Source organism: Pholis gunnellus (assembly GCF_910591455.1).
Source record: "Pholis gunnellus genome assembly, chromosome: 3".
NCBI classification, from domain to species: Eukaryota; Metazoa; Chordata; class Actinopteri; order Perciformes; family Pholidae; genus Pholis; species Pholis gunnellus.
This window is the reverse complement of record NC_136529.1, coordinates 4,788,327-4,813,535: the sequence shown is the minus strand read 5'-3', so window position 1 is coordinate 4,813,535 and position 25,209 is coordinate 4,788,327. Positions and strand designations below refer to the sequence as shown.

Below are 25,209 nucleotides of genomic sequence, written 5' to 3'. Positions count from 1 at the left end.
AATGTAAGCACTGAACTCTGTAATTACGTGGAGCCCCGAGTGTGTGCGATAGTCTGTGCCTGTGATTGTTTGTGTGCGGGGAGACGAGGGCATGTTTTCAGCGGTAACGAAAGGGGAGGCGCCCTCGCTGAATGCAGCCCCTTCTAGCAGCTGTCTAACACAGCTGTGGCAATTCATAAAAGATAAAGTTGCACACCCGCATTATCATAAGCACATGCATGCACGCACACACGCGCCTCTGGTGCTATATCTAAGAAGGCCTCCCGGGGACGACACCTTCCTCCTCGTGTTTCCGTGACACTGGCGATGATAATTACACTAATTCAAAGTCTCCTCAGAGCGAGGGCCGGAGATGAGGTGAAGGCAGGCAAACGCCCCCTGAAAGCAACGCAGATAGGTAGCAAACACGCACACACACACACACACACACACACACACAGGGTTGATGTGGAGTTCATCCAGCTAACTGCCATATTGTATCATAACATTACTGCAGCAGGTGATCCACCGGGGAATGAACCGGGGGCCGAATTGGGATTGGGGAGGGTACCGCAGGGGGGCTTCCTGGCCGTTACCAGAGGAAAAGGCTGGAGAGAATGGACGGCTGACCGCTGCAGAGCTGCAGCTCAACCTCGCTGAACTCCAGTGATAGTTTCTGAAACTCAAAAGTGATGAAATTCTTTCGCAACTAACTTTTTTATTTTTCTGGTGTGTAGTGATAATGTACATTTTGCAGTTCAGACATCTTGTAAGGCTTTAAAATATCACATGCTTGATGAGCATTATTGGACCTTACCGGTAGTGGGACTACAAATGTATAGTTTGACGTGAGGATGACACCAAGGCGGCAACCTCCGGTTCTGAAAAGTGAAGCCAATGTTGAAGTGTTTTAAGTGCATTTTGTCTGCTGGCCATTAGGGGGCAACTCCTGCTGTGGTAAAAATGTTGTATAGAAGTCTATGAGAAAATGACTCTACTTCTCTCTTGATTTATTACCTCAGTAAACATTGTAAACATGAGTTTATGGTCTCAATCTCTAGTTTCAAGTCTTCTTCAATACAGCATGATGTTCATTTAGTAAATTATGGTCCATTTAGAGTCAAACAAACCATAAAGCATCATTTGTCTTAGGGCGGGGCTACCTTGTGGTTGTCAGGTTGCTGCCACAGTGTTGTCCGTTCTGGGAGTTGTCAGTGTTTTCGTCTTAGATCTTAAAACCCTTTTAGAGTGTGTTTTCAGTTCATGAAATAATTAATTAATTAATAATTAATTCTAAGTTTTCGGTCACTTGTGGTTCCAAAAACCAAGATGCTGGAAAAAAACAAAGAAGACTTTAAAACCACAGTCCATTTTTCAATGTTCTCATATGAAAATAAGATCGTGAGCTGAGTAGGTAACTTTTGTGGTCAGGGAACACAAGTTTAGATTGACATAAGGCTGGTTAGGGTAAGGTTAAGAGCGAAGGGGTTTCCAAAACAGAAAAGGTTCATCCTCTGGGACTGCATAAATGGATTCAATAAATGCCATGGGCAATCTTCCCATTGGATTATAATATGTAGTAAAATATTAGGCCCTATACACGATCCCAACAAATTTCAGTGGCAGCTTACTTTGGACCAATGTGTACCTATGTTGCCATTTTTATATAAAAGTGTAATTTATTTTACTATGTGTTGGAACAAATACAGCGTATAGATGTAGCAAATCTTTTTTCAAATTCACGCAAATGCTTTGATGCAAGAGCCAGTCTGTGTACAAAGTGGAGGGATCTAAAGCGCAGTGCTGTGGAAGGATACAGGGAGCTCTATGACCGTCTCAATGTTTGTACAAAGATGACACTGACATACAGTAAATAAGGCTTTCAGTGTGTTGTCGTTTCATCTGTTGGAGCATAATGTAACTGAAGCCTCCTCTAACACTTGTCTAAACAGCCCTGCTGAGACTCATAACTACCGTACACATCTGTCACACGCCTAGTCTGCTGCAAAGGTTTTTTTAACCTTCTTCTTCTTGTTGCAATCATTGGTTTTATATTTTTATTGACATTTTTGATTCTTTCAACAGTCAGTGCAGTACAAACGGAAACAAACCAGCATTTCAAAATCCATATTCCCCCTCCGCCACATAAAAGGAAGAGAAACAAAAAACGAATAAACCGAGGAAGGGGGTTTCCCAGTGCTGAAATGGAGTTCCAGTGGAGGGTGTATTAATGACAAATAAAACAAAAGTAATGTTTGCCTTTGCAACGCTTTTCGCTCGGATTTAGTTGGAGTGGAAATCGGATGTGTTGGTTGTTACTCGGAGGGAAGCCAAACATCGATCGTTTGCACATAACAGCCACACTGCAACGATACGAAGTCAGTTAAAAATCTGCAAAGTTTCTGTTTTAAGAATGAACGTCTGGCCAGTAACGTTGAAGGTCAGGGCTCGTTGCACCAAAGACGACGAAGAAAGAAAAGGCTTATAGTTTCAAACATGTTGGACCAGAAGGTTAATAACTTACACGACCAGAACATGTGAATGAGAATGGCATTAGGATATATTTTGACTAGTCTAGCAATAGTGTGGTGGATTCCGTGTAGAATTTTGCTCTTTTTTCATTTCAATTTTTAACCTCTTTAGACGACGTGCTGCAGCTCTTATTCTGTTGGGCTTTGTTCATTTAGGATCAGAGATTTCAGACAACTGAAAGCATAAACCGTTAATTGTACACGTAGACCATCAAATCTTCGTAATTGGCATGCTGATAAATAAAAAAATATATCAATGCAAAAAATATAATTTGGGCCCTTTTATAAGACCTGGATTCAGGACGTCTACCTTGACGGGGCGAGGTATGATTCCCTGAGGTATTACAGACTGAAGAAAAGAAAAAACGTACTGTCTTTCTCTGTTCAGAGACCTGGTAGAAATATAATTACAAAAACTGAAAAAGGTCATGATTATCTGTGGTCAGAGATGGACCTCCATCAGATGTGACTGGACGATATCATAGTTTCAATAACAGTCCAATATTGGTCCAATATGTTGGCCTGAACCTGTCTCTTTTCTGCTGTAATGAAACACAGACTCGTGACAGGATCAGCTGCAGGGTGGAACACATTCAGGGATTCAGATCAAATAAAAGTTCTGAATTTCAGCTGGTAACCTACAGCTGACTACACAATTAAACAACCCCACAGCTAGCAGCCCTGACCCAGCCAGGAAAAGGATTTGTACGAACGGTATTCCTGGCTGACAGCGTTGGAAAAGCGTTGCACATTTTATGGCTAATAATGCATTTCATCTGCAACTGAGCGTCTTGGTGTTTTGAGCTATGCTACGCTAACCTGAGGTGGCTATGCAAGGCAGCAACACGACACCAAAGCACGACAGGACACAAAACTTTTGGACAGACGCGAGTGGATCTACAACTCAACGAACACGTTCAGAGGAGGACCTCTGGCTGGAACTGAACCGCACCGATGTTCTGTAAACTCTTTGTAGTCAAAGAAAGGAGGATGGACTTTGTCTTTAAGTAAACAGCAGCTTTGGTAAGTGAACTGCTTTTGTTTTTTTACATCTGCAGTAGCGTTACTACTGAGTTCATTTGTCTATGGTGTGGTTTTTATGATATGGTTAATATTGTTCCCTCTGATGTGAATAATATTTGAATGGCTCGTGCTCTTCAGTGTGTGGTGGAATACGTGTTTTAGCACCACAGTGTTGCTGGATTGATTTGTTGCTTTGTTGTCATATAAATATATGTGACTGGTTCTTGTGAGTTTGTTCTTATCATTGTGTTAATTACATTGATTTTGACTATATGCATTGTCCGTTAATGACGAAGCATCCCGGCATGCGCGGGGTTAGGGTCCGGACATTTGATTCTCTGTTTGGGCTGTTGTTTTCTTTAACAAAGCAAGAATTATGGTCTGGAGAAATGTGGATTGTGTGGCGATTGCTTTAGCCCTGTTTGAATCAGTAGGGAACAGCTGAACGCTGCGGGGAGAGTTTGTAGCTTGTGTGCTGCTGTTGTTTTCCTGCTAAGCTAGTTTAGCAGAACACATGCGCGTCACCAGAGTACAATGTTTTGTATCCGGGGTCAGAGTGTCTCTTACGTGATGGGTTACCAGTTTGAGCAAAATCCACCGAAATCACATTTCCCACAATTTAAGCTTCTGCATTTTCCAAATGCACTTGTATTATTCAAACTTTGTTCGGTTCGTAAGCCTTGTGCCGAACGGTGTAATACGAATACGTGTATTGTTACACCCCTAGAAACAAATAATAACCGTAGCTGTGGCGTCGTAATGAGGTTATTAGGAGGTGATTCAACTATAGAAGGACAGCACTGAAGGCCCAAGTATAAAATGCACGGCCCGCCACTGCTGCTGTATTCATACTCTGTCTGAAACGCTCCTACTGAAAAAATAAATTGCTTTATTTGGCCAGTGATTCTTTCGCTTACTACAGCTCACTTGTGTTTGTCAGCCCGAGTTTAGCATCACTTCCACCGGTGACTTTATAGTTGTGACATCACAACCTTATGAGAGTCCTTACGGCTTATTAAAGGCACAGTTTATGAAGAGTAACTGTTTCTAGATCTGCTTTATAATCAAAAAAGACTTTCTACAATATGCAACCTTTGAACAAATCTCCATAGTCATTGGGGCTTTTAGTATCGCCTTAAATGTGAAATAGCTGTTTGCTAAACTTTAATATGTAGCCCAATAATAAAAACTGAATAAAAACATAACAGCAGTACACAGACTAAAACTGTACGTTTTCTTTAACGAAAGATGTAGCTGTCTTTCCTTAATGCTAGGCCTCTGCATCCTCCTCCTTTTTGTCATGGCTGTGGCAATAGGGTTGTCATTCACCTTGGCTGTAGCCAGTGTTTAGGGCCACCGATAGCCATAATAATACCTATCCACGCAACCCCCCCTCCCCCCAAGGGTACGGATTACCACAAAAGAAAACAATTTGGAGGGGCCACAGCATGCTGCGTCCATCGGAGTCAGAGCGCATATGAGAGGCAGGTTCTTTGTTCTCCCCTGATATTTATCTGTCCGAAGGCCGAGCAGGAGAGGAGATGTCGCTCCGGAAGAGAGGTCTCCCAGGTCGGCAGCCTGGTATTATAGCTGATCCATGCATGCGTCCCAGGGAGATAACACCACACATCACGGGTCGGCTCGCAAAGAACAATCGGAGAGAGAAAGTTGCACCCAGATGTATGCGGACAGAGGGCCATGGGTGGGATCACTGCCAAACACATCACTTCTTAATCTGGCATGTAGCCAAGGATAAACCCATCTACACTGAGTTTGGTCTGGGTTTAGTTTTCTTTTTTTAGCTGACATAATCTTCATTATGAAAGTTTAAAAAGTAAAGTATTTAAAGGACAAACAAAGCTTAAATCAGTTCGTTTGCGATGTGTTGAACGATTGAATTTTATGGAAAATTATGACCTTGAGTTCATCACCGCTGTTGATACAATTTAATGCAAACACTATTTGCTGTTGAGTAGACCCTGGTCCAGACTAAGATATATATTCTTATAGACCTCTTGTGTGGATACAATTTGAGCTCCAGCTGCCTTCCAGTTTTCATCAGAAAGTTGTCCCCCTACTAATTGAACTTAAAAAATATATTTTTTTCAAAGACTAGTGAGACGTGTATGAAAGTGTACACTAAGCCCGGGCTGTGTGAAGTAGATTACCCTTGACTAGCCGCCTGTTAGTCTGGACAGACTGCAGCGAGGGAGCATGTCAACGGCAGCATGGTGAAAAAGTGGCAATCACATAAAACGAGAGCGAGTCCGAGCGAGGCTCTCCTCGCTTCTCCCGTTCTTCGCCGCCTCCTCAGGGTTAAACCCAGCGAGATCAATCCACAGCTGTGAAGTGGGAGAGGGCACCTTGAAAATGCTGCTATTTATTTGTTTGAAATGTTCCTTTCCTTTCTAGTCCTCCCGGAGCCACCTGGGAATCCACCATTGATTTCCACTTCAATAACTTGACCTCTGACCCCCAGAAGGGGGACGTGACGTCCCTCGGCTGGCTACGCGAAGCCAGGTGTGGTGAGGGAAATCTCCAAGCCTCTATTTCGTGGTCCTACTCATTTACATGATTTAAAGTAAAGAGAATTTTTTTTTTATCTTCTTCTTTCTTTTCACTTAGGTTAATTGCAGTCTCTATTTGGGTCCACAACAAGAGAGCAGCGGGCAGTTGCGGACTCGCAGCTGTTTCATGTTTTTTTTTCTCCAAAAGCTGAAAAGGCCAGCAGCCTCCATTTCAGCTGCGAACCCCGAATCAGAGAGAGAGAAAATTGGAACATTTACATGCATCTTGAAGAAGGAGATAATTTTCCATGTCTTTTTTATACCGTGCGTCTGTTTTGGTCCCTGGTCTCATCTTGGCGTCCACGTGCCACGCGCGAGTGCAATTCCAAGTGACTTTCTGCTGTTTGCAGATGGACTCCCTCTCTGTAATGAAGTCCGGACCACCTGACGGGACGCCGTCAGCCGCCATGGAGGCAGCCGCAGGATTCACACAGCTCTGCCATCTCTGAAAACTGTGATGGAGCATACGCAACTTAAAGATCTCGGCGGATTACGGGGATTGAGCGGTATAGCGCATCAATCAATATTGTCCTAATTATGCAGGAAAGCTGCATCTCTGCCGCCACGGGATCACACGCCGAACGCAGCGCATCCATTTGCACAAGTTCTTGTGTTATCTTGAGGGAGCTATGACGGTAGAGATTATTAATATCACAGTGATGAATTCATGTGTGTATGATGTTATTCTTTTTACAAGAAGTTCCTAAAGTGCCTCACAGTCAAGAACAACGGAAGACATCAGAACAAAAAGCTGCACAGGAAATGAGACAAGAGCACAGTACAAAGATAACGCATGTAATGTGGGTATGAGAGGTGAACCCTGGGTAATCTGACCCAGATAATACACTGTATTATTTAATTTCATAGTGTAAACATTTTGTAAAGAAAAGTGGCGAGAGTATATGAAAAGATGAGAGTTTGTTTTCCTATCTTGTTCTATGAAAAATGTTAACGTTATGGATATGTTCAAAATACGTTTTGGTCATGTCACTCCACTCTCTCTCCATGTTTCCTGTTGTTTGCAACTGCTTATTATGCATTTAAAGATAAATCTATACGTATAATGTACAGATTGTTTTCTATTGTAACTCAGTATTTTGCAAATTACGAGTTATTTGTTCATGCAGCCAATCAAAGCAGGGAAATGCACTCTGGCCTGATCCGCAGACGAAAAGGCCATTGACGTGCAAATGTGTGCATAACAAAAGAAAAAATTTGAATAAATCGTGTCCATGAGAAATTATTTGTACTTTTAACAGTAGAGACTCAATATATATTCATGTGATGTTTCACTTAATGATGCAGTGTCTCTCTTTCACTCTCGACATGTGATGAATAAGGCCTGGATGTGGCAGATGGATGCAACCCAGGTACGGTAATGACCAACTGTAACTGGGCTATGCCTCCTGTTGTCAGTCCTCATACCTAAAGACCGAGTAAGTGACCCAAAAAATATACATATGCATATTACATAACTCTCACAAAAACACCTATAATTAAATTGTTGGTCATCATTTGTTGATCTTCACTTACAAAATCGTCAAAAAAGACTTTCCGTTGTGGATTGTGGGATGATTATCGAAGGGGCATTTTTCCTGCACACCCACAATCTCACTCCTAATTAGACAGAAGGTAGACGGAACATATGCACGCTGCAAATGTCAGTGCAGCTTCAACGAGCTGCTAGCATGGCTGTAAACTCTTGATTCGCGATAAAGCAACATATATTTTATAAGGTATAGATATACACTACCGCGTGTGTGTCTGATGAGAACTGAAACCTGCAAAGATGGTTTTAACCGTCTGACACTGTGGTGACTGAATACAGCCCTCAATAGAACAATAGCAGATTTGACCAGTGTCCAGAAGGTCAACAGAGACAATGCTATCAGTTGCGGTGTTGCATCTGGAAAAGCTTGGCTGTTACAATGAACCCCTCCTCCCTTTTCAAATTGTCAGCAGCTCACCAAAATAGGGTGCGATTGTGAGCTAGAGGGACGGGAGTGTGTGTATATCAACACCTGCCTATTCTCTGCAGAATACACTGGCTCTATCCCATCTGGCTGTGAGCGGTTTACTGAGCAGGAAATATGTACAAAAATATTAAAATGAAATCTAACGTTCTCTGGGCCTTGCTTCCCCTCCCCTCTTCCAGCACCACAGCCCATCTCTTACCCGGGCACACCTCGTCTAGATCTGGCCTGACCTAGATCCAGTGTGGAAGCTCTATTTCCTTCCTCATCACCCTGTGTTGTCATTTAATAACCTGCAACCTGGGAGGAGGCATTGCTCCGCGGTAGATAGACAGCGCCAAATCACCGTCATGTATGCTCAATACGGCGCTGGGGGATCATTATTTCTGATTGGAACTTTCAAGTGTTTTTAGCAGCCAGGAAAAACATGTCCGGGGAGACTTAATTTCCCCCAACGAGATCCGCGTCTCGAGCACGAAAAGCGTTTACCTGGGCACAAAATGATTTTCACATCGGCGAGGCGCCGGGCCAGGGAATAAATGGGACGTCTATGACTCAGGGCTGATGCAACGGATAGAGCGTGATGAAGAGATGATGAGCGGATATTCAAGATGATGACGGGAGATGATCCGTTGAGAGAAAAGTGACATCCGTAACCTCCATAATCGTGTCTCGTGGCGCAGCAGGGGGGGCGGAATTCAGCTGGCTCACTGAATAGACAGTTTAATCGCCCAAGTAAAAATCACTTAACGCGGCCCTCTACGTCTGGCCTAAAAGGATTGGGAAGGAGAAGCGAGGTAGCTTGCCACTTCATTGTACCCGCCACGCCTTCAACCTCCGCTCCATCCACCCGCGGTCTAACTACTTGAATGCCATCTGCTTGTTGGCTCGCTGGAGAGGGGTCAGAGCCGGGGCATCTGAACAGCCAATTTCGGCACTTTAAAATCTCTCCAAGTACCCCGCTCTCTCTCTGTCACATCACACAGCCACACACAGGGTAACTGGAAACTGCTAATCACCCTAGCAGGGTGCTCACTACGAGAGCCAGGCAGAGGATGTCTGTCAGTCGGAGGGACGGGCAGGGGCCGGGGTCTCGAGGACGAGGAGGAAATGAGACGAAGAGCCCGCCCCCGTGTTTTTTCCCCCATCAACCCCTGTTTAGATTGGCCGGGTTTGAAAGCTCAATCGCCCATCATCCAGTCTTTTCCCTCTCCTCTCCTCTTACATTGCTGCGTTACGAAGGCTTTCTGTTTGAAACATGAACGCAGACGATGTTGTGCACATCAAAGCCTTTGCTCGCTCCCTCTTTCTCCCCCTATCCGTCTCGCATCATCCCGCTCTGCCTCTGTGATGTTCCCATGAACGAGTGAATGTGGAATGTGTGTGTGTGTCTGCGCACAGACAACCAGAGAGGAGGGCCAGTGGTGTGTTGCCCCCGGGGCTCGGACCTGATCAAAGCAGAGTCTGTCAGTTCGTAGGTACACAAACAGTACAGAACAGAGAGAGAGGGGGAGAGAGAGAGTTGGGGGAGAGACGCTGGCACAGAGCGGGAGAAAGGAGGTTTGGGTAGAGCTGCAGAGATCAGAGAGCATCATTCTGTCTTAAATCAGGGTTATGTGGAGGTCAGGAAGCGTCAGCGGGCACTACTCCTCGCTCACCTCAGTTTGAATGAACATGTAAAAGGGAGTTAAAGGTTGGACTCTCCCAATGATGATGACAGCAACCTGCTGCTTTATTAAAACCTCTTCAACTCCGCGAGGACGCCGGCGCCCTCGACCCCCTCCCTTTCCGTTCTTACGGCTTGCTTACGAAAATTACGTCACAAAACATGGCGCAAAAAAAAAAAAAAAAATCCCAGCATGCTTAGAAACGTGTTTTTTGCGAAGAAAGCATCGGTTTTCTTTAATTCCTCACGGATTTTTCACAAAAGGAGCCCAAACACACACTGTCCAAAGTTGCCATGGCCGCCGCAAGTCGGGTCTTGCAGCATTTTGACGGCAAAAGATACAGTATAGACCCGATTTTACGAGTAAATGTGCTAGCGGATGCTACCATGAAGCTAGCGGCTGGTATAAAACAGTGGTATAAATATGACAAACCGAGCTCATTATTGATATAAGCAGTCGGCCGACGCGGTCAGTTTTTCACTTTTTATTTTGACTTCTAAGGCCCACTGCTCTGTTTCTGTATGACCTACAGGTCTACAGACACTTTCACTAGGTACCTTAGGGGGTTTTCTTTCAAGACAGACCTCATTTATGCATATAGTCAAAGTGGTTCAGAAGATACAGGCAATTTAATTTGGGTATGTCATTTTATTTTGTTGCTCCAAAATGGGGGGGGAGTTGAAGAGGTTAAACCAAGCAAGTCTTGGTTCCGGACTGCCTGTGTTCCAGTACCTATTTTGCGCAGATTTGGTACTTCTCGTGGTATAAAAACAATAACAACAACATAAGATTAACAACTATATATTGCGCTGAGTGAAAAGCTTGCTTGCCTACGTCACTCAGGCGGCAACCTCCGGTTCTGCAGAGTGAAGCCAATACTTTAATGTTTTAAAATTTGCAACGCCGAAGTCGAGACTTCCACAAACCAATGGGTGACATCACGATGACAAAGTCCACTTCTTATGTACAGTCTATGGTACACGTGCTGCAGTCAAAACTCTGAAGCTGAAATCCTCAGAAGGGTTGCAACCACAAAGTAAAAAAGCCAAAAAGACTTGCAATGATTGGTCTAAGCGAGTCTAGATGACGACGACACATGACGGCGGTTGTGGTGGTAATAAGCTTGTTCAAGATGAGCTGCGCTTCGCCTGGAAAGTAGACGAGAGCAGGCGGTAGCAGCAGGGGGGTCGACAAAAAACTGCGGTCAAATCGGACAGTTTTCAGCCGCCTTCAAAGAATAAACAGGAAGTCAGCAATAGTTACATGCTGTTAGATCTGATCTGTAGGCTACTTGTAGTGTAGCTGCTCGTTTTGATATATTATATAAATAATCTTTACTATTATCAACCACACAAGATGTTTTTAGATTAAACCTTTGTTGCACAACATGAGACTAATAGCCAACAATCTATCGTCAAATATTACAATTACACAGAAAAACAGGAATTTCTACAAAACGTGGTGTTTGTTGTAAAATCTAAGAGCCAATCAGCTCTTTGATCGGGCGACAGCCAGGCGTTTCCCATCATGCATTGGGTCATACAGTCGGTTGTGAGCAACTGTGGCGTCTGGCTCTAAAATCTGCGGCCGCCTCGATCTCGTGAGGTTATCGTCGACCACGTGTTCATGACGTCAGAGCATGTTGGGATCAAGTCGGACACAAATCTAACCGGCATACATTGTGCGCCGATCGCCGCTGATTCGATTCTGCGCAGGACTGGCTCATCTGGAACGAGCCTAATGCTAGCTAGCAGAAGTGGCTGCAAGGGGCTAACGTTGCCACGGTAGGAGCTAACCAGATTCTCCAACAGGAGAAGTATTTGAACATGCCCGGACCAAGGCACGCTTTCCTGATAAGGTGAGAGCAGACACCTTAGTACTGCAGGCTGTAGTTAACGGTCAGTCTGAACAGATAGCCACTGGGCTACAGCTCGAGGATTTCACACAGCGTACAAGGAGGCTAAGCGCCACAGGGAGCAAATGGCTATGAACATGAGATTGATTGCCAAGGGGTTAAATGGATGTGATATGGGTAGAATTCCACATTCTAAAGTTGCATGTGCAAACATGCAGGAACAGCTGTGCAGAAAACTGTTTGGATGAATAGTAAAGTGTGCACCCAAACTCAGTCTAATGCTGGAGGAGTCTACCACTTTAAACAACACAAGTCCCTTGATCATATAATTAGTTTAAGATTTGAAGCATGGCTATTTATTTTGTAACTTCCTGATCCAGGTACCATCATTCTGATCAAGGAAACGTCATTTTTCATTTGAAGTTAATTTACCCTGATCCAGGGACAGTCACATCGCATATCACGGTCAAGGTTTCTTCCTTTTTTTCTCCCCGTTAAAGGGTTTTTGGGGGAGTTTTTCCTGTTCCGATGTGAGGGTCCCAGGACAGAGGATGTCGCATGTGTACAGATTGTAAAGCCCTCTGAGGCAAATTTGTGATTTTGGGCTATACAAAATAAATGTAATTGAAAATTGAATGGATGGCTATCAGAGGTAACCTCAGCGTTTCCTAAGAAATTGCTACGAACAGAATGTTGAACATAGAACTCACCCACACCAACACTAATCATTGTTCTAATCCGTGTTTTTTCGGCCACATGGAGACAGACCTCCACATCGAATTGAACAACACACACCTTTTAACATTTTTTGTTGACATGGCTAATGTGTTAACATTACAGTTCCAGCAAAGGCAGAGCAACATTATCATTGCAAGTCCAATATTTACTCGTCTTTTAGCTCTGATTGGGGCTCCTGAGAAAAATATCTGGCTCTTCAAATGCTCCACTGTGCTCGCTAGCTAGTCTCTTACTTTGCTTGTCTGTTGTTCGGTGTTGGGCAGGTAGTGTACACTGAGGAGTGGGTAAAACATCTGCCAACAACTGGAGCTGGGAATTACTTTGGGAGACTAAGCCAAAACAGTAACGTTGTGAGCCATAAACACAAAACAGTTAGCTGAAAGACAAAATTGCCTTTTGAAGCTAAAACATAAGCACTTCGATCAGAACGTGTTGGGATTTGAATACATGAGGAACTCCACTGGGAAGCTACATAATATATGAAAACCTCAATAAGAAAGGATAGTCCAGCCTGTTAATCACACTCATAGACACATAGACCCATGTGCAGTTAATCTCTCTCCAACCTTTTCCTTTTTCTCTGTATCTGGCCACTATCCCATCGCACACTCCAAGAAACACCCATCAGCTCCAATGTCACTGCAGACGTGTCTTCAGTGGCGTCGATAGTTGCCAAAATGACGCACTACTGCGCAGACTCTCAAACATGCATTCGGAGTGGGGCTGAAAAGGTTGTTTAGATGAATAAAAGCATCGAGCATTCCCGACACGTAGCTGACGGCTCTGTGTCTCTCGGAGAAAAAAAAAAGTGAGGAACCAGAGGGGCGGGGGGGGGAATAGAGCACATCAATTGGCTGGAAAAAAAATGTAGAAAGTTTGTCCCTGACGCCCCTGTCAGAATGAACGATTAAGATATCTAATATGATGTTTAAAAGCTGCGGGGCAGGCGAGCTGATAACGGCTCGATAAGGCTTTTCTCGTCTTCGCGTGCTAATTAGCTTCTTGCTTGCTTTTTTTTTTGGGGGGGGGTTATCTATTTAAAAAGCTTTGAAGGAAGAGAGAGGCACCTGCATCAATCATAATTATTTTACTCATACTAAAATTAGCCAAAGAGAGGAGGAACGAAGTCTCCTTGAGAAAGCATCGCAGGAAGAATGAAGGGAGGCCGGTGCGGAGGAGAGAGAGAGAGATAGAGTGTGTGTGTGTGTGTGTGTGTGTGTGTGTGTGTGTGTGTGTGTGTGTGTGTGTGTGTGTGTGTGTGTGTGTGTGTGTGTGTGTGTGTGTGTGTGTAAGAGAGAGAGAGAGAAAGTGGGATGAGGTGAATCGATAAATATCACTCCGGCTGATTGGACCTAATTAGAGACATAGAGAGGCATTCTGGATGGGACTGGTTGGAATTGAGTTGGCCAAGTTGTCAGAGCCAATTAGGCCGCTGTATTATTGCAGCAGAGAAGAAAACACACAGATTAGATTAAGTTCCGCACCTCTCTGTGTGTGTGTGTGCATATCAGAAAGACACTGCTTCCAGGAGAAACATGGCCAGGTGAGTGTCCTCCTGTGGTTTGATAAACTGATACAACAGCAATAATAACCCCTCACCGCTCATCACGCACTGTTCCCTGATCACGCAATACTCCAGCTGTCAGCTGCTGGGCGTGCAGCTGTGGAGACACACTTTATTTTAAAACTGGATCTCTGACTTATCGTGGGTTCAACTGCGTTCGTATCCCCCCCCTCCGCATGCATCTGCGCATGAACGCGTGCCAACGTTTGATTGCGGCAGGATGCAATCACTCTTGCGCGGTCGATGCAGTGACGGGACTCCTCTGAGTCGGTACTAACGCCGCGATAGAACCTGCAGAGAAGCAGACCTGAGTTCAGCCGGGTTTGCGGTGGAAGCGTCGCTCAGAGTTTTGGCGTACGGAACAATACGGCTTCACTTTCAATCTGCGTTTTAGTTGGAATGGAGACGGGCCTTGTCCGTGGTCCAGCATGACAAGTGGGGCAAAGATTTAGATAATTATTCCCAAATCCTCAGGCTGTTTTTGGATTGTGTATAGGTGCAGTGTAGCATGGTAGGCTACAAAAAAAGAAAAAAAAAACAAGACGTGAGGAAATTAGATCTCAGGAAATTTATCAAAGCAAAAACAGGAGAATGATGAGAAGAAAAGAAACAAACAGGCATGAATTCTCAGTGCCTCCGTCTCTCGACGGACAGACTTCAAAGATGGGCGAGACAACACAGAGCAGATGCAGAGATGGCTTTATTTGCGATGCTGCCCAAGGCAACGCAGCCGCAAGCAGCGGCGACATATCCTTTTTTAATTGTTGAGAAGTTTAAAGGACTTCGTTATCTTTACCCTCCTCTGGGTGTTACAACTAGCTTTTACTGTCCAGGTTCCTCTGGAGCTGCTGATGACAATAAATATTTCACTTGCTTCTGACTCTGTGTCGGGGAAACGCAATGGTTTAATCATGTTTTAGTTTTTTGTCTTTTACATATCTGACCACAATTAAAAACATTCAAACAATGAACTGTTACATGTGGACTGTACATAACAAATGGACGCAGTTCGTCATTTTTTGCAACCACTGAACGCAAGTGACTTTGGACTGTGGAGGATTGACGCTTTGGTAGCGTATACAGCTCTGGTACCGACCTGTCAATCCCAAGGTAGCCCCGCCCTAAAGCATACTCTGCTTTATGGTCTATTTAAATGGACCATCATTTACTAAATGAACATCATGCTGTATTGAAGAAGACTTGAAACTAGAGATTGAGACCATAAACTCATGTTTACAATGTTTACTGAGGTAATAAATCAAGAGAGAAGTAGAGTCATTTTCTCATAGACTTCTATACAACCAGACTTCTTTTTGCAACCAGAGGATGGCTATTAAGAAGAATGCAGGTTTAAGGCAGTTCCATATTGCATCCACCTTTCAGCTGCTAACATTATCAATAGAATGTGAAGAGGTTACAGATGTTGACGTTATGTCAGAGATGTCTGTGTGTTGTGTGGCAGAGATATCTACTGAAATGAGCATGGTAACCAGCTAGCCCAGGTCCGAGAAAACGACTTGCGTTTTGGTTTCATCCTCCCCGCTACTGAGAGACTACTTTTGCCAGGAGGGATGGACTCAACTCTCAGTCAGCCACGACAAACACCTGCCCGGGAGTCATGGCGGGTAGTCCCACGGGATCAGACCCCTGTGCTTCGGTTTGCACTGACTGAATTCAAACTAACTGAAGGTCCGTCTCGCGGAGCTGACTCCGTTCTCCTAACCGGCGAAAGATGGTCTTGTGGTTCTGCCACTTGTAACAAACAACATACAAACTATTACGTACACAGACGTACAGCTCCGTTAGTGTCACAGTAAACACAATAAATAGCGATGCCACATGTGCAAATTATAAGAGAGCAGTGTTATCCTACCGGCTCTCAGATTTGGTTGAATTTTGCCCGTTTTTGCCCCAGACTGGAAATTGTTGCTTCTCTTAGCGAGTCTCCGATCAAAGGAGGATCGATTCCTCTGACCTTGTTCGAATCAAAGGCAGTGATGCGGTGGTCCCGTGCAACTTTGCTTCAGCCCCCCCCCCCCCCCCCCCCGTCCAAATGAGGCTCTACACAGCGCTAACTGTGGTAACGATGATGAGGAATCAATAGGCGATTATGAGCCTCTAAGCCGCGCCGTTAGGAGATGGGTAAGGAGGGAGGATTGGGACGAAGCGCGCACCAGATCATGCTAATAATCACAGAAAGATGCAACTGACATTCACGCATATTGAAGGACAAGAACTGCCAATATTCACAAGCACACACACTGCTGACTACTTAAATGTGATCTTGCACACCACGCACACTCAAACACACTGTGGCTCCGTGTTCAACTCCCATTACTAATCACTGGCCCAGCAGAAACTTCAGCAACCAAATCCCTCTTTTTATTAAAGCACATTTATTTATTCATATGACCTGAACCAATCTTTGTAAATTAAAAAAAAAATCACTTTTAATTATTGTGAAACCTATTAACGCTCAATATTAATACGCAGAGAGCTTTCTGGATTCAGTATACATTCCTGAAAGTAATTATGGATATGAGTTTTCTCTTATAACAAGTCTTCCCAGTGAGGTGTGGTGCAGTACAGGAAGACAAACACTGCCCTCTTCAGCCTCCCGGCAGCAGCTCGCCGGCAGCTGGCACCGAGCCAGCTGGCATTTCCAATAGCAATCCGTCTGAATGTCTCAATACGGCTCCACTCTCTCTGTCCCCTCCGTCTGTCTCTTTGTCTCTCGCGCTCCCTCCATTTCTTTTCTCCTCTGTGATGCGTTTGAATGTTTCCTCTTTATCTCGTGTCATCTCGACACACGCTATCTCTCCTCGCCGCATCCGAGCGGCCTTAAATGGCAGAGAATGTCTTCAGATGAAGCCGATTTACTTCAGTTGGAGGGGAGGAGGATGTTTTTCTTTCTTTATTACTTTTAAGTCAAAGTTGAGATGGGGGTGAGACTTCTCAAAGGGTAAACAAGAGAGGGGAGCAGAATGGAAAGTCATGGTGCAGTTATGAAGGTCACGCGTGGATAATGTGTTTGGATTCTTAATTCCAGCCAAGAGCAGGCCTACCCACACACCCACACACACACACACACACTGCATTCGTGCATGATCAAGGCCAAAGACACACTCCCAAATTTTTCCCGCATTCATCTTTTTTGAGAAGGTCCTTGAAGTAAAACATTTCTTAAGAGGTAAGTGTGTTGGTTTTTTTCCCATAGTTCCACAGCGCTGTTCATTACCCAGCAAGACAGCTGCAAGATTACTACTCTGATTTTTCAAGATATTTAAAGAAAGGCTGTTTCACCAGGAGGAGATCCTTTTTAACGGTTGAAGAAATGTTCCTCATTAAAAGATAATGTAACTTCTTTGAAAACATTTGCCTTTAATATTTTTTAGAGTACAGTAACCGTCTGAAAGTTATGGAAGTTGTCTCGAGCTCAGGATCGTTTTACTACATTAAATCTGAGTTGGTTATATTTATTTATTTTTTTGGCACTTCCTTTTGAGGTGTAAATGTTCTTTCTTGCGTCTGTTTAACCACAGACAGAGGTCTGTCTCCTCTCTTGTCAAAATCATTTTTCATCAACATGTAGGTATACGTATACTTTGACAAAATGAGCATTTGTAAAAACAATCATTCTAAATCTCGTCACCATAACATTTGTATTTCTTTGTAAAAAGAGTGTACACATTAATTTGGTCCGTTTTTGTTTGTTGGTCTTCATGGTGTTTATATTTTTTTTCATTTCATTACCAGAAAAAGGAATTCTTGGGGTTAAAATGCTTTTTGTTGTTTTGTTTGAAGTCAATCAGAATCAGAAACCGTTCATTGCAAGTACGTGACAGTTAAGTGCAATAGTATAAGACATTCAATAATAAAAATATGAAAATGTATAATAAAATATGATAAACTGTGAAGTGTGTAGTTGAAGCAGGTGAAGAGTTCAGCAGGAATGTAAAAATATAAATTGATTCTTAAGAAACTGGAATCAATTCTATAAAGAATCTCACCATGTGTACGTTTTAAATTACAGAATGTAGACTTCTAAACTAGACTGCTAAAACTCACATCCAGAGAAGTAAAAGGCCTTTACACAGTGTGTGTGTGTGGGGGGGGGGGGGGGGTTGTTCGGTATGATTAATGTGCACGTCAATATCATTTTTTAGCTGTTATTTTTGTCACAAATACTTTCCCACAGATATTATGCTACAAAACAAGGTTGATTTTTCTGAGCATTCGCACCGCAATAAAAAGGCATCAACCAATCACGTTGTGTGGCACGGGGTTGGGCCGATATTTATGACAATAATATTCGTAGTTTATTCGTCACGCATCCCAGTCTGTAAAGGCCTTCAATCCCAAACTTGTGATGTCATCAAGTAGAAAGTCTGGTGATTCAAAGACAATGAATGGGAGGCTGATTGTTCTTTATTTTAAACCAAATGAGCTTTATTTTACTGTTTAGTTTTCAGTTGTGAAACATAAAATGTACCGATATACTCAGAACATTTCCCTGGGTGCTCTTAGTGTGTTCGACGACGTCACAAATTTGAGTTTCAGCACTCCAGTTTGTGGATTCGAGAGAGACTTGTTCACGCTCACTAATATTTTTGGACCGTCTTAGACCAAAGGAATAACATGTATGACCTCTGAAACCCCTTTCAGTACATTTTTGCTGACAATTCTGTACTTTTACTTCAGTAACATCTGAACACGCCTTCCACCGCTTGTGTCACGAGTGTACGGCTCAGTATCTCCGTTTAAAAGTCATTAATTCAGAGACGCTCTGCGACTGAACTCAAACACAATCCTGTCTGGAAATATCAGCTGCACTTGTTCAGCGTTTTTTGCAAAGTCACTTCTGATATTTTTCATGAACTAAAATAAGCCGCCAATTGTTCCAGCAGCAGTGGACTGAAAGGACAGGATGAACAGAGGACAGACTGAGGTCCTGGGGCTGCTGATAGCGCTGACGAGCCCGCTGCTGCTAATCGCTGCTGCTGGAAAGGACTGTTGGAGGGTAGGAAACACGTCTGCACACACACACACAACTTCTCATCTGCAAACACTGCTAATCCTCGTATGGTGACAGTGTGTAGAGCAACCACTAGGCTGCACTACTGTGCAGTCTATCTGTAAAGAGTGTATTTTAGACATTATTCATGTTTTTTAGATTTATTTCAAATGCCTTATTATTACTACTTAATCATGATTATGCCCATGTTAGCATAACCAGGCCTTTCCCATGTTCCAATGTGTCTCCTGGTCCAGCAAGGGGCTAAAGATCAGCTGACCTCTGTGGGTCTGAGCACCCGCTGCCGAGGCCTGTGGGGGGAGTGTGTCCACGACAGCCTGGTGGGCCTGAGGATGTGTGATGTGTCTGTGTCTTACATGGAGCGTCTGCCAGGTACAGAGACACATCCACACCAACCACGTTATCCAAGGCCTCTCCCTAAAATGTATTATTATTATTGTTGAACTATTGTTATCCTGTTCTTTATTCTTCCGTTTTATTATATTTCTTCCGTACGTTTTTTCAAACGCTTCTGCTCCTTCATATTTTAAGCTACAGAAACCGTTCAAATATCAAAATGTTTAGCTCTTTCAGGAGACGAGTGCTATATCTCTTCATATTTCTAATATTTAAACTTTTTGAATTATTAAGCTTTTTGCAACTTTTTTCTTTAATGGGTTTCTATGGAGAATATTTTCAAATACTTCAAATAATTCTTCAACTTTCAAATCCTTCTACTTCCTCATACTTTCAGCTACAGACACCATTTCAACTTTAAAATACTGAAAAAACCCAATCAAATATGGGTATTCTGACAAGTTTCCTGATTCCAGTGAGATGTACACACACCATGACACAAGTGGGCGAGACGAGGAAAGACCTGGCAGAGCAGGACAATAGTTACTTTAGCTGTAAATGTTAAATCATAGGACAATCTTCAAATGAGAAGGATTGCCAGAGAGATCAGAATGTCTGTCTGTCTCTCTCTATCTGGTAATCTCTGTCTGTCACTCTCTCCCTCTGTCTGTCTGTGTCTCACTCTCTCTCTGTCTGTCTCTCTACGCACACGACATGGAGGGATTGTTAGACCTCCTGTCTGTCTCTCTCTCACATTCACTCAGTCCATGTAACTGTCTGTCTGCCTGTCTGTTCTCCATGAACAGGCTGCTGGCACACAGGTGTTCGTGATTAAGGTAATCAGCAATGTTGATAAACACACGTGCACATACACTTCTCTCTCTCTATCCCTCTGTGTGCATCTCTCTCATTCAGTCATTCAGGTCTTGGATACTTTTAGAGGACCCCCCACACACACACTTATTCTAACGCTACTAATACTTCTACTACTTATAATACTTCTACTACAACTACAACTTCAACTACTACTACAACAAATATCGCTACTGCTGACATTTTTTAAGCCACAGAAACCATTCAAATATTAAAATGTTCAGCTCTTTCAGGAGAGGAGTGATATGACTTTTCATATTTGTAAGCTTTAAACTTTGAATTATTCAGCTTTTTGCAATCTTTTTTTAATTGGATATCTGGAGAAAATCTTCAAATCCTCTTAAACTTCTTCAACTTTCAAAGCCTTCTTCTTTCTCATACTTTCAGCTACAGATGCCATAGTTAAACATTTCAACTAGAAGGGTTTTCAGCAGTGCAGTTTAAATGCTTTCAGGCTACAACATTTTTCAGACAGGTAGTCTCCCATTTCTGTATTTTCAGCAATTTGTAATCTTTAAACTTTTTGAATTATTAAGCTTTTTTCAATTCTTTTTTTGAATTGGATATCTATTTTCAGCAATGTTTTTGCAATTCATTTCAGCTTTCAGCATTCCAACGCATTTTCAGCAGGAACTGCATTTTCTAGTTATCATTATTATTATTAAAAGGTACAATCTGTAATTTAGAATTAAAGCCCCACCAAAATACAGGACTGGAACCTGTATGAATGTGTACGCAGCATTCAACTGTTGCTAGTTTACAGTATAAGATATAAAATCTAAATAATAAAGTGTTATTCTGTAAAGTAAACTCCAGCTGTGGAGTAAAAATACAATATATCCACCCGACTGTAGTGGAGCGCAGGAGGTATGACAAGAAGATGAGGTACAAGTACCTCTAAATTGTACATCATTAAATATTCCTAGTCACCAATGTTATACACATTAAAACCAAAATATTGATAAAACACAAAAAAAACTGAATGAAAGTACTGATATTGAAATAGAAAAATATATTTGTAAATATTTAAACAGTATATATACTTTCATTACATTTGACTCAAGCTGTTAAACATTTTCAAAAATTGTAAAAATGAGAAACAAAGTAAATTTGTTAGGTGAATTTTAAGAAGTTCAATTCATTATTTTTTTTAGATTTTCATTGTTAAGGTTTATTTTAATACAAGTAAGAGACAAGTAGATGGACTGACGAAAATATTGATACAAAAGCACATTTAAATTTGACAAAATATTTTTTTATTTGTTTTACAGAACACATGCAGAAAAATACAAAGCAGACACAATGTTACAATAAAAAATACCTGAAAAAGAAAAGCATCTGATCACTCTTGACTACATGACTGATCCCTCTTTATGATCTCTTTTGTCTCTATTTTAAAAGGAAATGATCTGTCCTGTACGAAAGACCAAAGAGGCAAGCAAGAGAATAAGGATCCATGTTCTAAGTCTGATCTAAATGGTTTTTTCTCCTGTTTATGACTAAAGAATAGGTGAAAAAAAAAGGTTTTGCCAGGAAAATCTTTATGTTACTTAAAAAATGTAATGTGTGAAACAGGTAGGGAAAAAAAGTTTTAATCATTGTAACATTTACATTGCCATTAGATCATTTAAATTTCCTTTAAAAAGGCGTTTTTTGTTGTAATACTCATTTGGGCCACGAGTTCTAAAAGCATTCATGTTTTCTTCCTGGTGAGCTTGAATTTCTCCACGCACAACACAAGGCACATTGTGTGTTAGCAAGATATGTCAACTAAAACATCTGGAAGAAAACATGAATGCTTTCAGTCCTATTTAGAACATAGGACTGTGGTGCAATTCAGCCTCTTGTGGCCCAAACGAGTGTTACAACAACAAACATACACACAAAATCACTTGCCACAGCTTTTTTCCCGCCTGCTTACACAGATGAAAAAACTTGGAAAATTGATCCTTGCAAAAAGAAATTGGTGGAAAAAGGTTTTTAAGGAACTTAGAAAAAATATTTTCTGTATTTTTAAAATACACAAAAAAACTGTTCACCTCCTAAATCCTAAACACAGGAGAGACAACAATTTAGATCAGACTTAGATAATTTTTTTCTCTCACTTGCCCTTCAGGGCTCCCGTACTTAATAGTTCTTTGAAGTCCTATCCCCAAACAGAGAATTTACTGTAATATGCGCTGCAATTGGAGACCCAACATTCAGTCTGGTGTGTTTTTCTTATCCCTCCTTCCCACAGCTGATGTCCTGGCTATGAGAGCAGCGTTGGTTGGGATGTGTGTTCTGTCCGTGGTCTCCGTCCTGCTCATGATACCCGGCCTGAGGGGCACCACGTTGGTCCACAGGGCAAGCTGCTGCAAGTCTCTGGCGCCCTCTGTCTGTGTGGAGGTCCGTACTGCGGCTCCTCACTCATGACAAAAACAGCGGTAGTGGGTGACTACTTCGGATTCATATCATTCTCTGGTTCAACACATGTCCGCACGACTTCATCATTTACACTTCAACAGTTGTAACGCTGAACTTCTGACTCTTGTATCGGTTTCGAAAATGTGTGTGTGTGTGTGTGTGTGTGTGTGTGTGTGTGTGTAAGTGTGTGTGTGTGAGAGAATCTTAGGTGCGTGTGGTGCAGCTGGCCTTCTGTGGTATGGGGTGGACACTTACACCAGATACAGACAAGAAGTAGGTGTCATTGCACAACACTTATATGAGTTTTTTGTTTGTTTTTAAATCCATTTATTTTAATTTTTTTATGGAGCCACTACCAAACCCATTTCTGTCTTTCCATTTCCAAAAATTGTTTCCCATTCAGAGTTTTTCTGCTAATGTTGTCTCAGCAAAAATACAGCCAAATTAATTTCCTGTCTAGCAGCCATTAAGCTCACCTTTCTATCGCACTCTTCTGATAAAGAACTTTCATATTTCAATATTTTCACTACACTGACAATTCTAATTGTATCAGCACTGTGAATCAATGAAATCCAATTTATTCTCTTTCAAGATGCTCGTTATCAACAATGTGTTGTGGGCATGTTAATTATCTGGCAAAATGTTGATAACAATAAACCCTTTTATTTCATGTTTACTGTTCCTCGGCTCCTGAATCTGCTGTGTGTGTTTGTGTGTGTGTGTGTGTCAGTAACGGTGTGTTTCTTTCTGGTACGAAGAAACTGACGCTTGATGTCCAGCTCAGAAACAAACCTGCCAAGTCAGGCTGAAATAAGTTGAAAGAGCTGCGGTCGAGTTAGAGACTAACTAGATAGCAGGCGGTGGAATTCACCGAGAAAAAAAAAAGGTCTCACAGAGCGAAAGGATACGAGCCTGCAGCACAGGTTTAATGGTGTTCAATACTTCTTTTTATAAAATCACGGTAGACATTCTTTTGAAATCGCAAAATCCATTTTTCCTGAAGTTCTAATAAGAAAGAGAAGACGGAAAAAAATCACAGATAGAAAGTTTTCATGCCTTTAAGGCGTAATGTGCTTGCTTCATTATTTCTGCATCTTTTTTGAGGTGACTCTGGGGATGCCAGGGATAACGTTTGAGTTTAGAGTCTCCTACTGGTTGATGGTGGGAAGTGTGTTCTGCTCTCTTACCTCAGCTATATTGGCGATCAGCAGTGCGTCTCATATCTGTGATGCCACCTGGACGCAACCGAGACTCGCTCTGGGCCAGGAAGCCGGGACCAATGCTGTCGTGTCACAGCAGTCTACGTCAAACTACAAAACTTACATTTAAAGCTTTTTCAATAAAGTAGCTCCATGAAGTGCTGAAGTCTGCTCTCACTTAACTTCTAAATATGCAGCCCAGCCGCCAGGAATAAATGTCGTCATTGTACTCTTCTACAAACCACGGATACGTTGTGATGTAGTATATTGAGCCATCATTATTGACGTGTTTTAAGTGGTTAAGTTACATGGTATAATAACAAATTTAACTAGCAAGAAAGTTTACGAAGGGTGGATGGGTCAAACAGCACAGGACTTACACCCAGGGGACCACTGTTCGTGTCACATGTAAAACCAAAAGTAAGGGTGGTGGATATTTATTGACGCGAGTTATGTTAGGATGGTACTTAACGTGTTTTGCTTGTTACATAACTTTAAGTAAGAAAGTCAGCGAAGGCCATTTGTGTTTTATTAATGGTCGTTACGTTCTTGAGTTACGTTGTTGCGTCATTACGTTGTTGCGTCGTTACGTTGTTACCTTAAGTTATGATGTTGCGTTGTTACGTTACGTTGTTACCATGATGTGTTTTATTAATGGTCGTTACGTTGTTGCGTTATTTTGTTGCGTTATTTTGTTGCGTTATGTTGTTGCGTTACATCGTTACGTTGTTGCATCTTTGCGTCTTTATGTTGTTGCGTATTAATGGTCGTTACGTTCTTGAGTTACGTTGTTGAGTTACGTTGTTGCGTCATTCCGTTGCGTCGTTACGTTGTTGCCTTAAGTTATGATGTTGCGTTGTTACGTTACGTTGTTACCATGATGTGTTTTATTAATTAAGTTACGTTGTTGCGTTATGTTGTTGCGTTATGTTGTTGCGTTGTTGTTGCGTTAATTGCGTTACATCGTTACATTGTTGCATGTTTGCGTCTTTATGTTGTTGCGTTGTTACGTTGTTACCTTAAGTTACGATGTTGCGTTGTTACGTTACATTGTTACCTTAAGTTACGATGTTGCTTTGTTACATTACGTTGTTACGTTATGTTGTTACCATGATGTGTTTTCTAAGCTTAGCCAAGTAGTTTAGTTGGCTAAACCTAACTAATCGTTTCATCACATTTATCACGTTGTATTGTGCGTTTCTGCAAGTGTGATACGAGGCTAATATGAGACGTATTCATGAAACATATTTCTGGTGTACAAACATCGACATTTAACGTATCCCGTGGTTTGCAGAAACATAGAATGTCAACTTTTCGTTCTGGCGACTGGGTTGCAATAAGAATGCCGAGTTTCACTATGAAAACATTTTACTTTGCTGTAATGATGTTTACAGTTTAGCAATAAAATTAATTCCAGAGTTTCCAGTCTGACATTCCTAAATTACAATGATGTCCAAGTCCCA

The 25,209-nt window shown here is 42.3% G+C and overlaps 1 protein-coding gene across 2 annotated transcripts; it reads left to right on the top strand.

Moving 5' to 3' along the window:
* The first annotated feature begins 11,475 nt into the window (after positions 1-11,475).
* Positions 11,476-23,061, top strand: LOC306715683 (claudin-16-like). Of its 2 annotated transcripts, none has more exons than XM_079186130.1 (4): positions 11,476-11,598; positions 18,805-18,917; positions 19,169-19,304; positions 22,381-23,061. In XM_079186130.1, exons 2-4 carry the CDS (start codon positions 18,825-18,827, stop codon positions 22,554-22,556), a joined length of 405 nt encoding a protein of 134 aa, XP_079042256.1. In that variant the 5' UTR covers positions 11,476-11,598; positions 18,805-18,824; the 3' UTR covers positions 22,557-23,061. The 2 variants fall into 2 exon arrangements, with proteins under 2 accessions (XP_079042256.1, XP_079042257.1); XM_079186131.1 differs by having other exon boundaries at positions 11,507-11,598; positions 18,802-18,917.
* The last annotated feature ends 2,148 nt before the right edge of the window (positions 23,062-25,209 follow it).

What these genes read in the sequence shown, in the direction of transcription:
- LOC306715683 (XM_079186130.1), top strand. Translation starts at nt 18,825, where the DNA reads ATGAACAGAGGACAGACTGAGGTCCTGGGGCTGCTGATAGCGCTGACG. An exon ending in CTGGAAAGGACTGTTGGAGG is followed by an intron (nt 18,918 to 19,168) that starts GTAGGAAACACG and finishes CTCCTGGTCCAG; the next exon opens with CAAGGGGCTAAAGATCAGCT. An exon ending in TTACATGGAGCGTCTGCCAG is followed by an intron (nt 19,305 to 22,380) that starts GTACAGAGACAC and finishes TCCTTCCCACAG; the next exon opens with CTGATGTCCTGGCTATGAGA.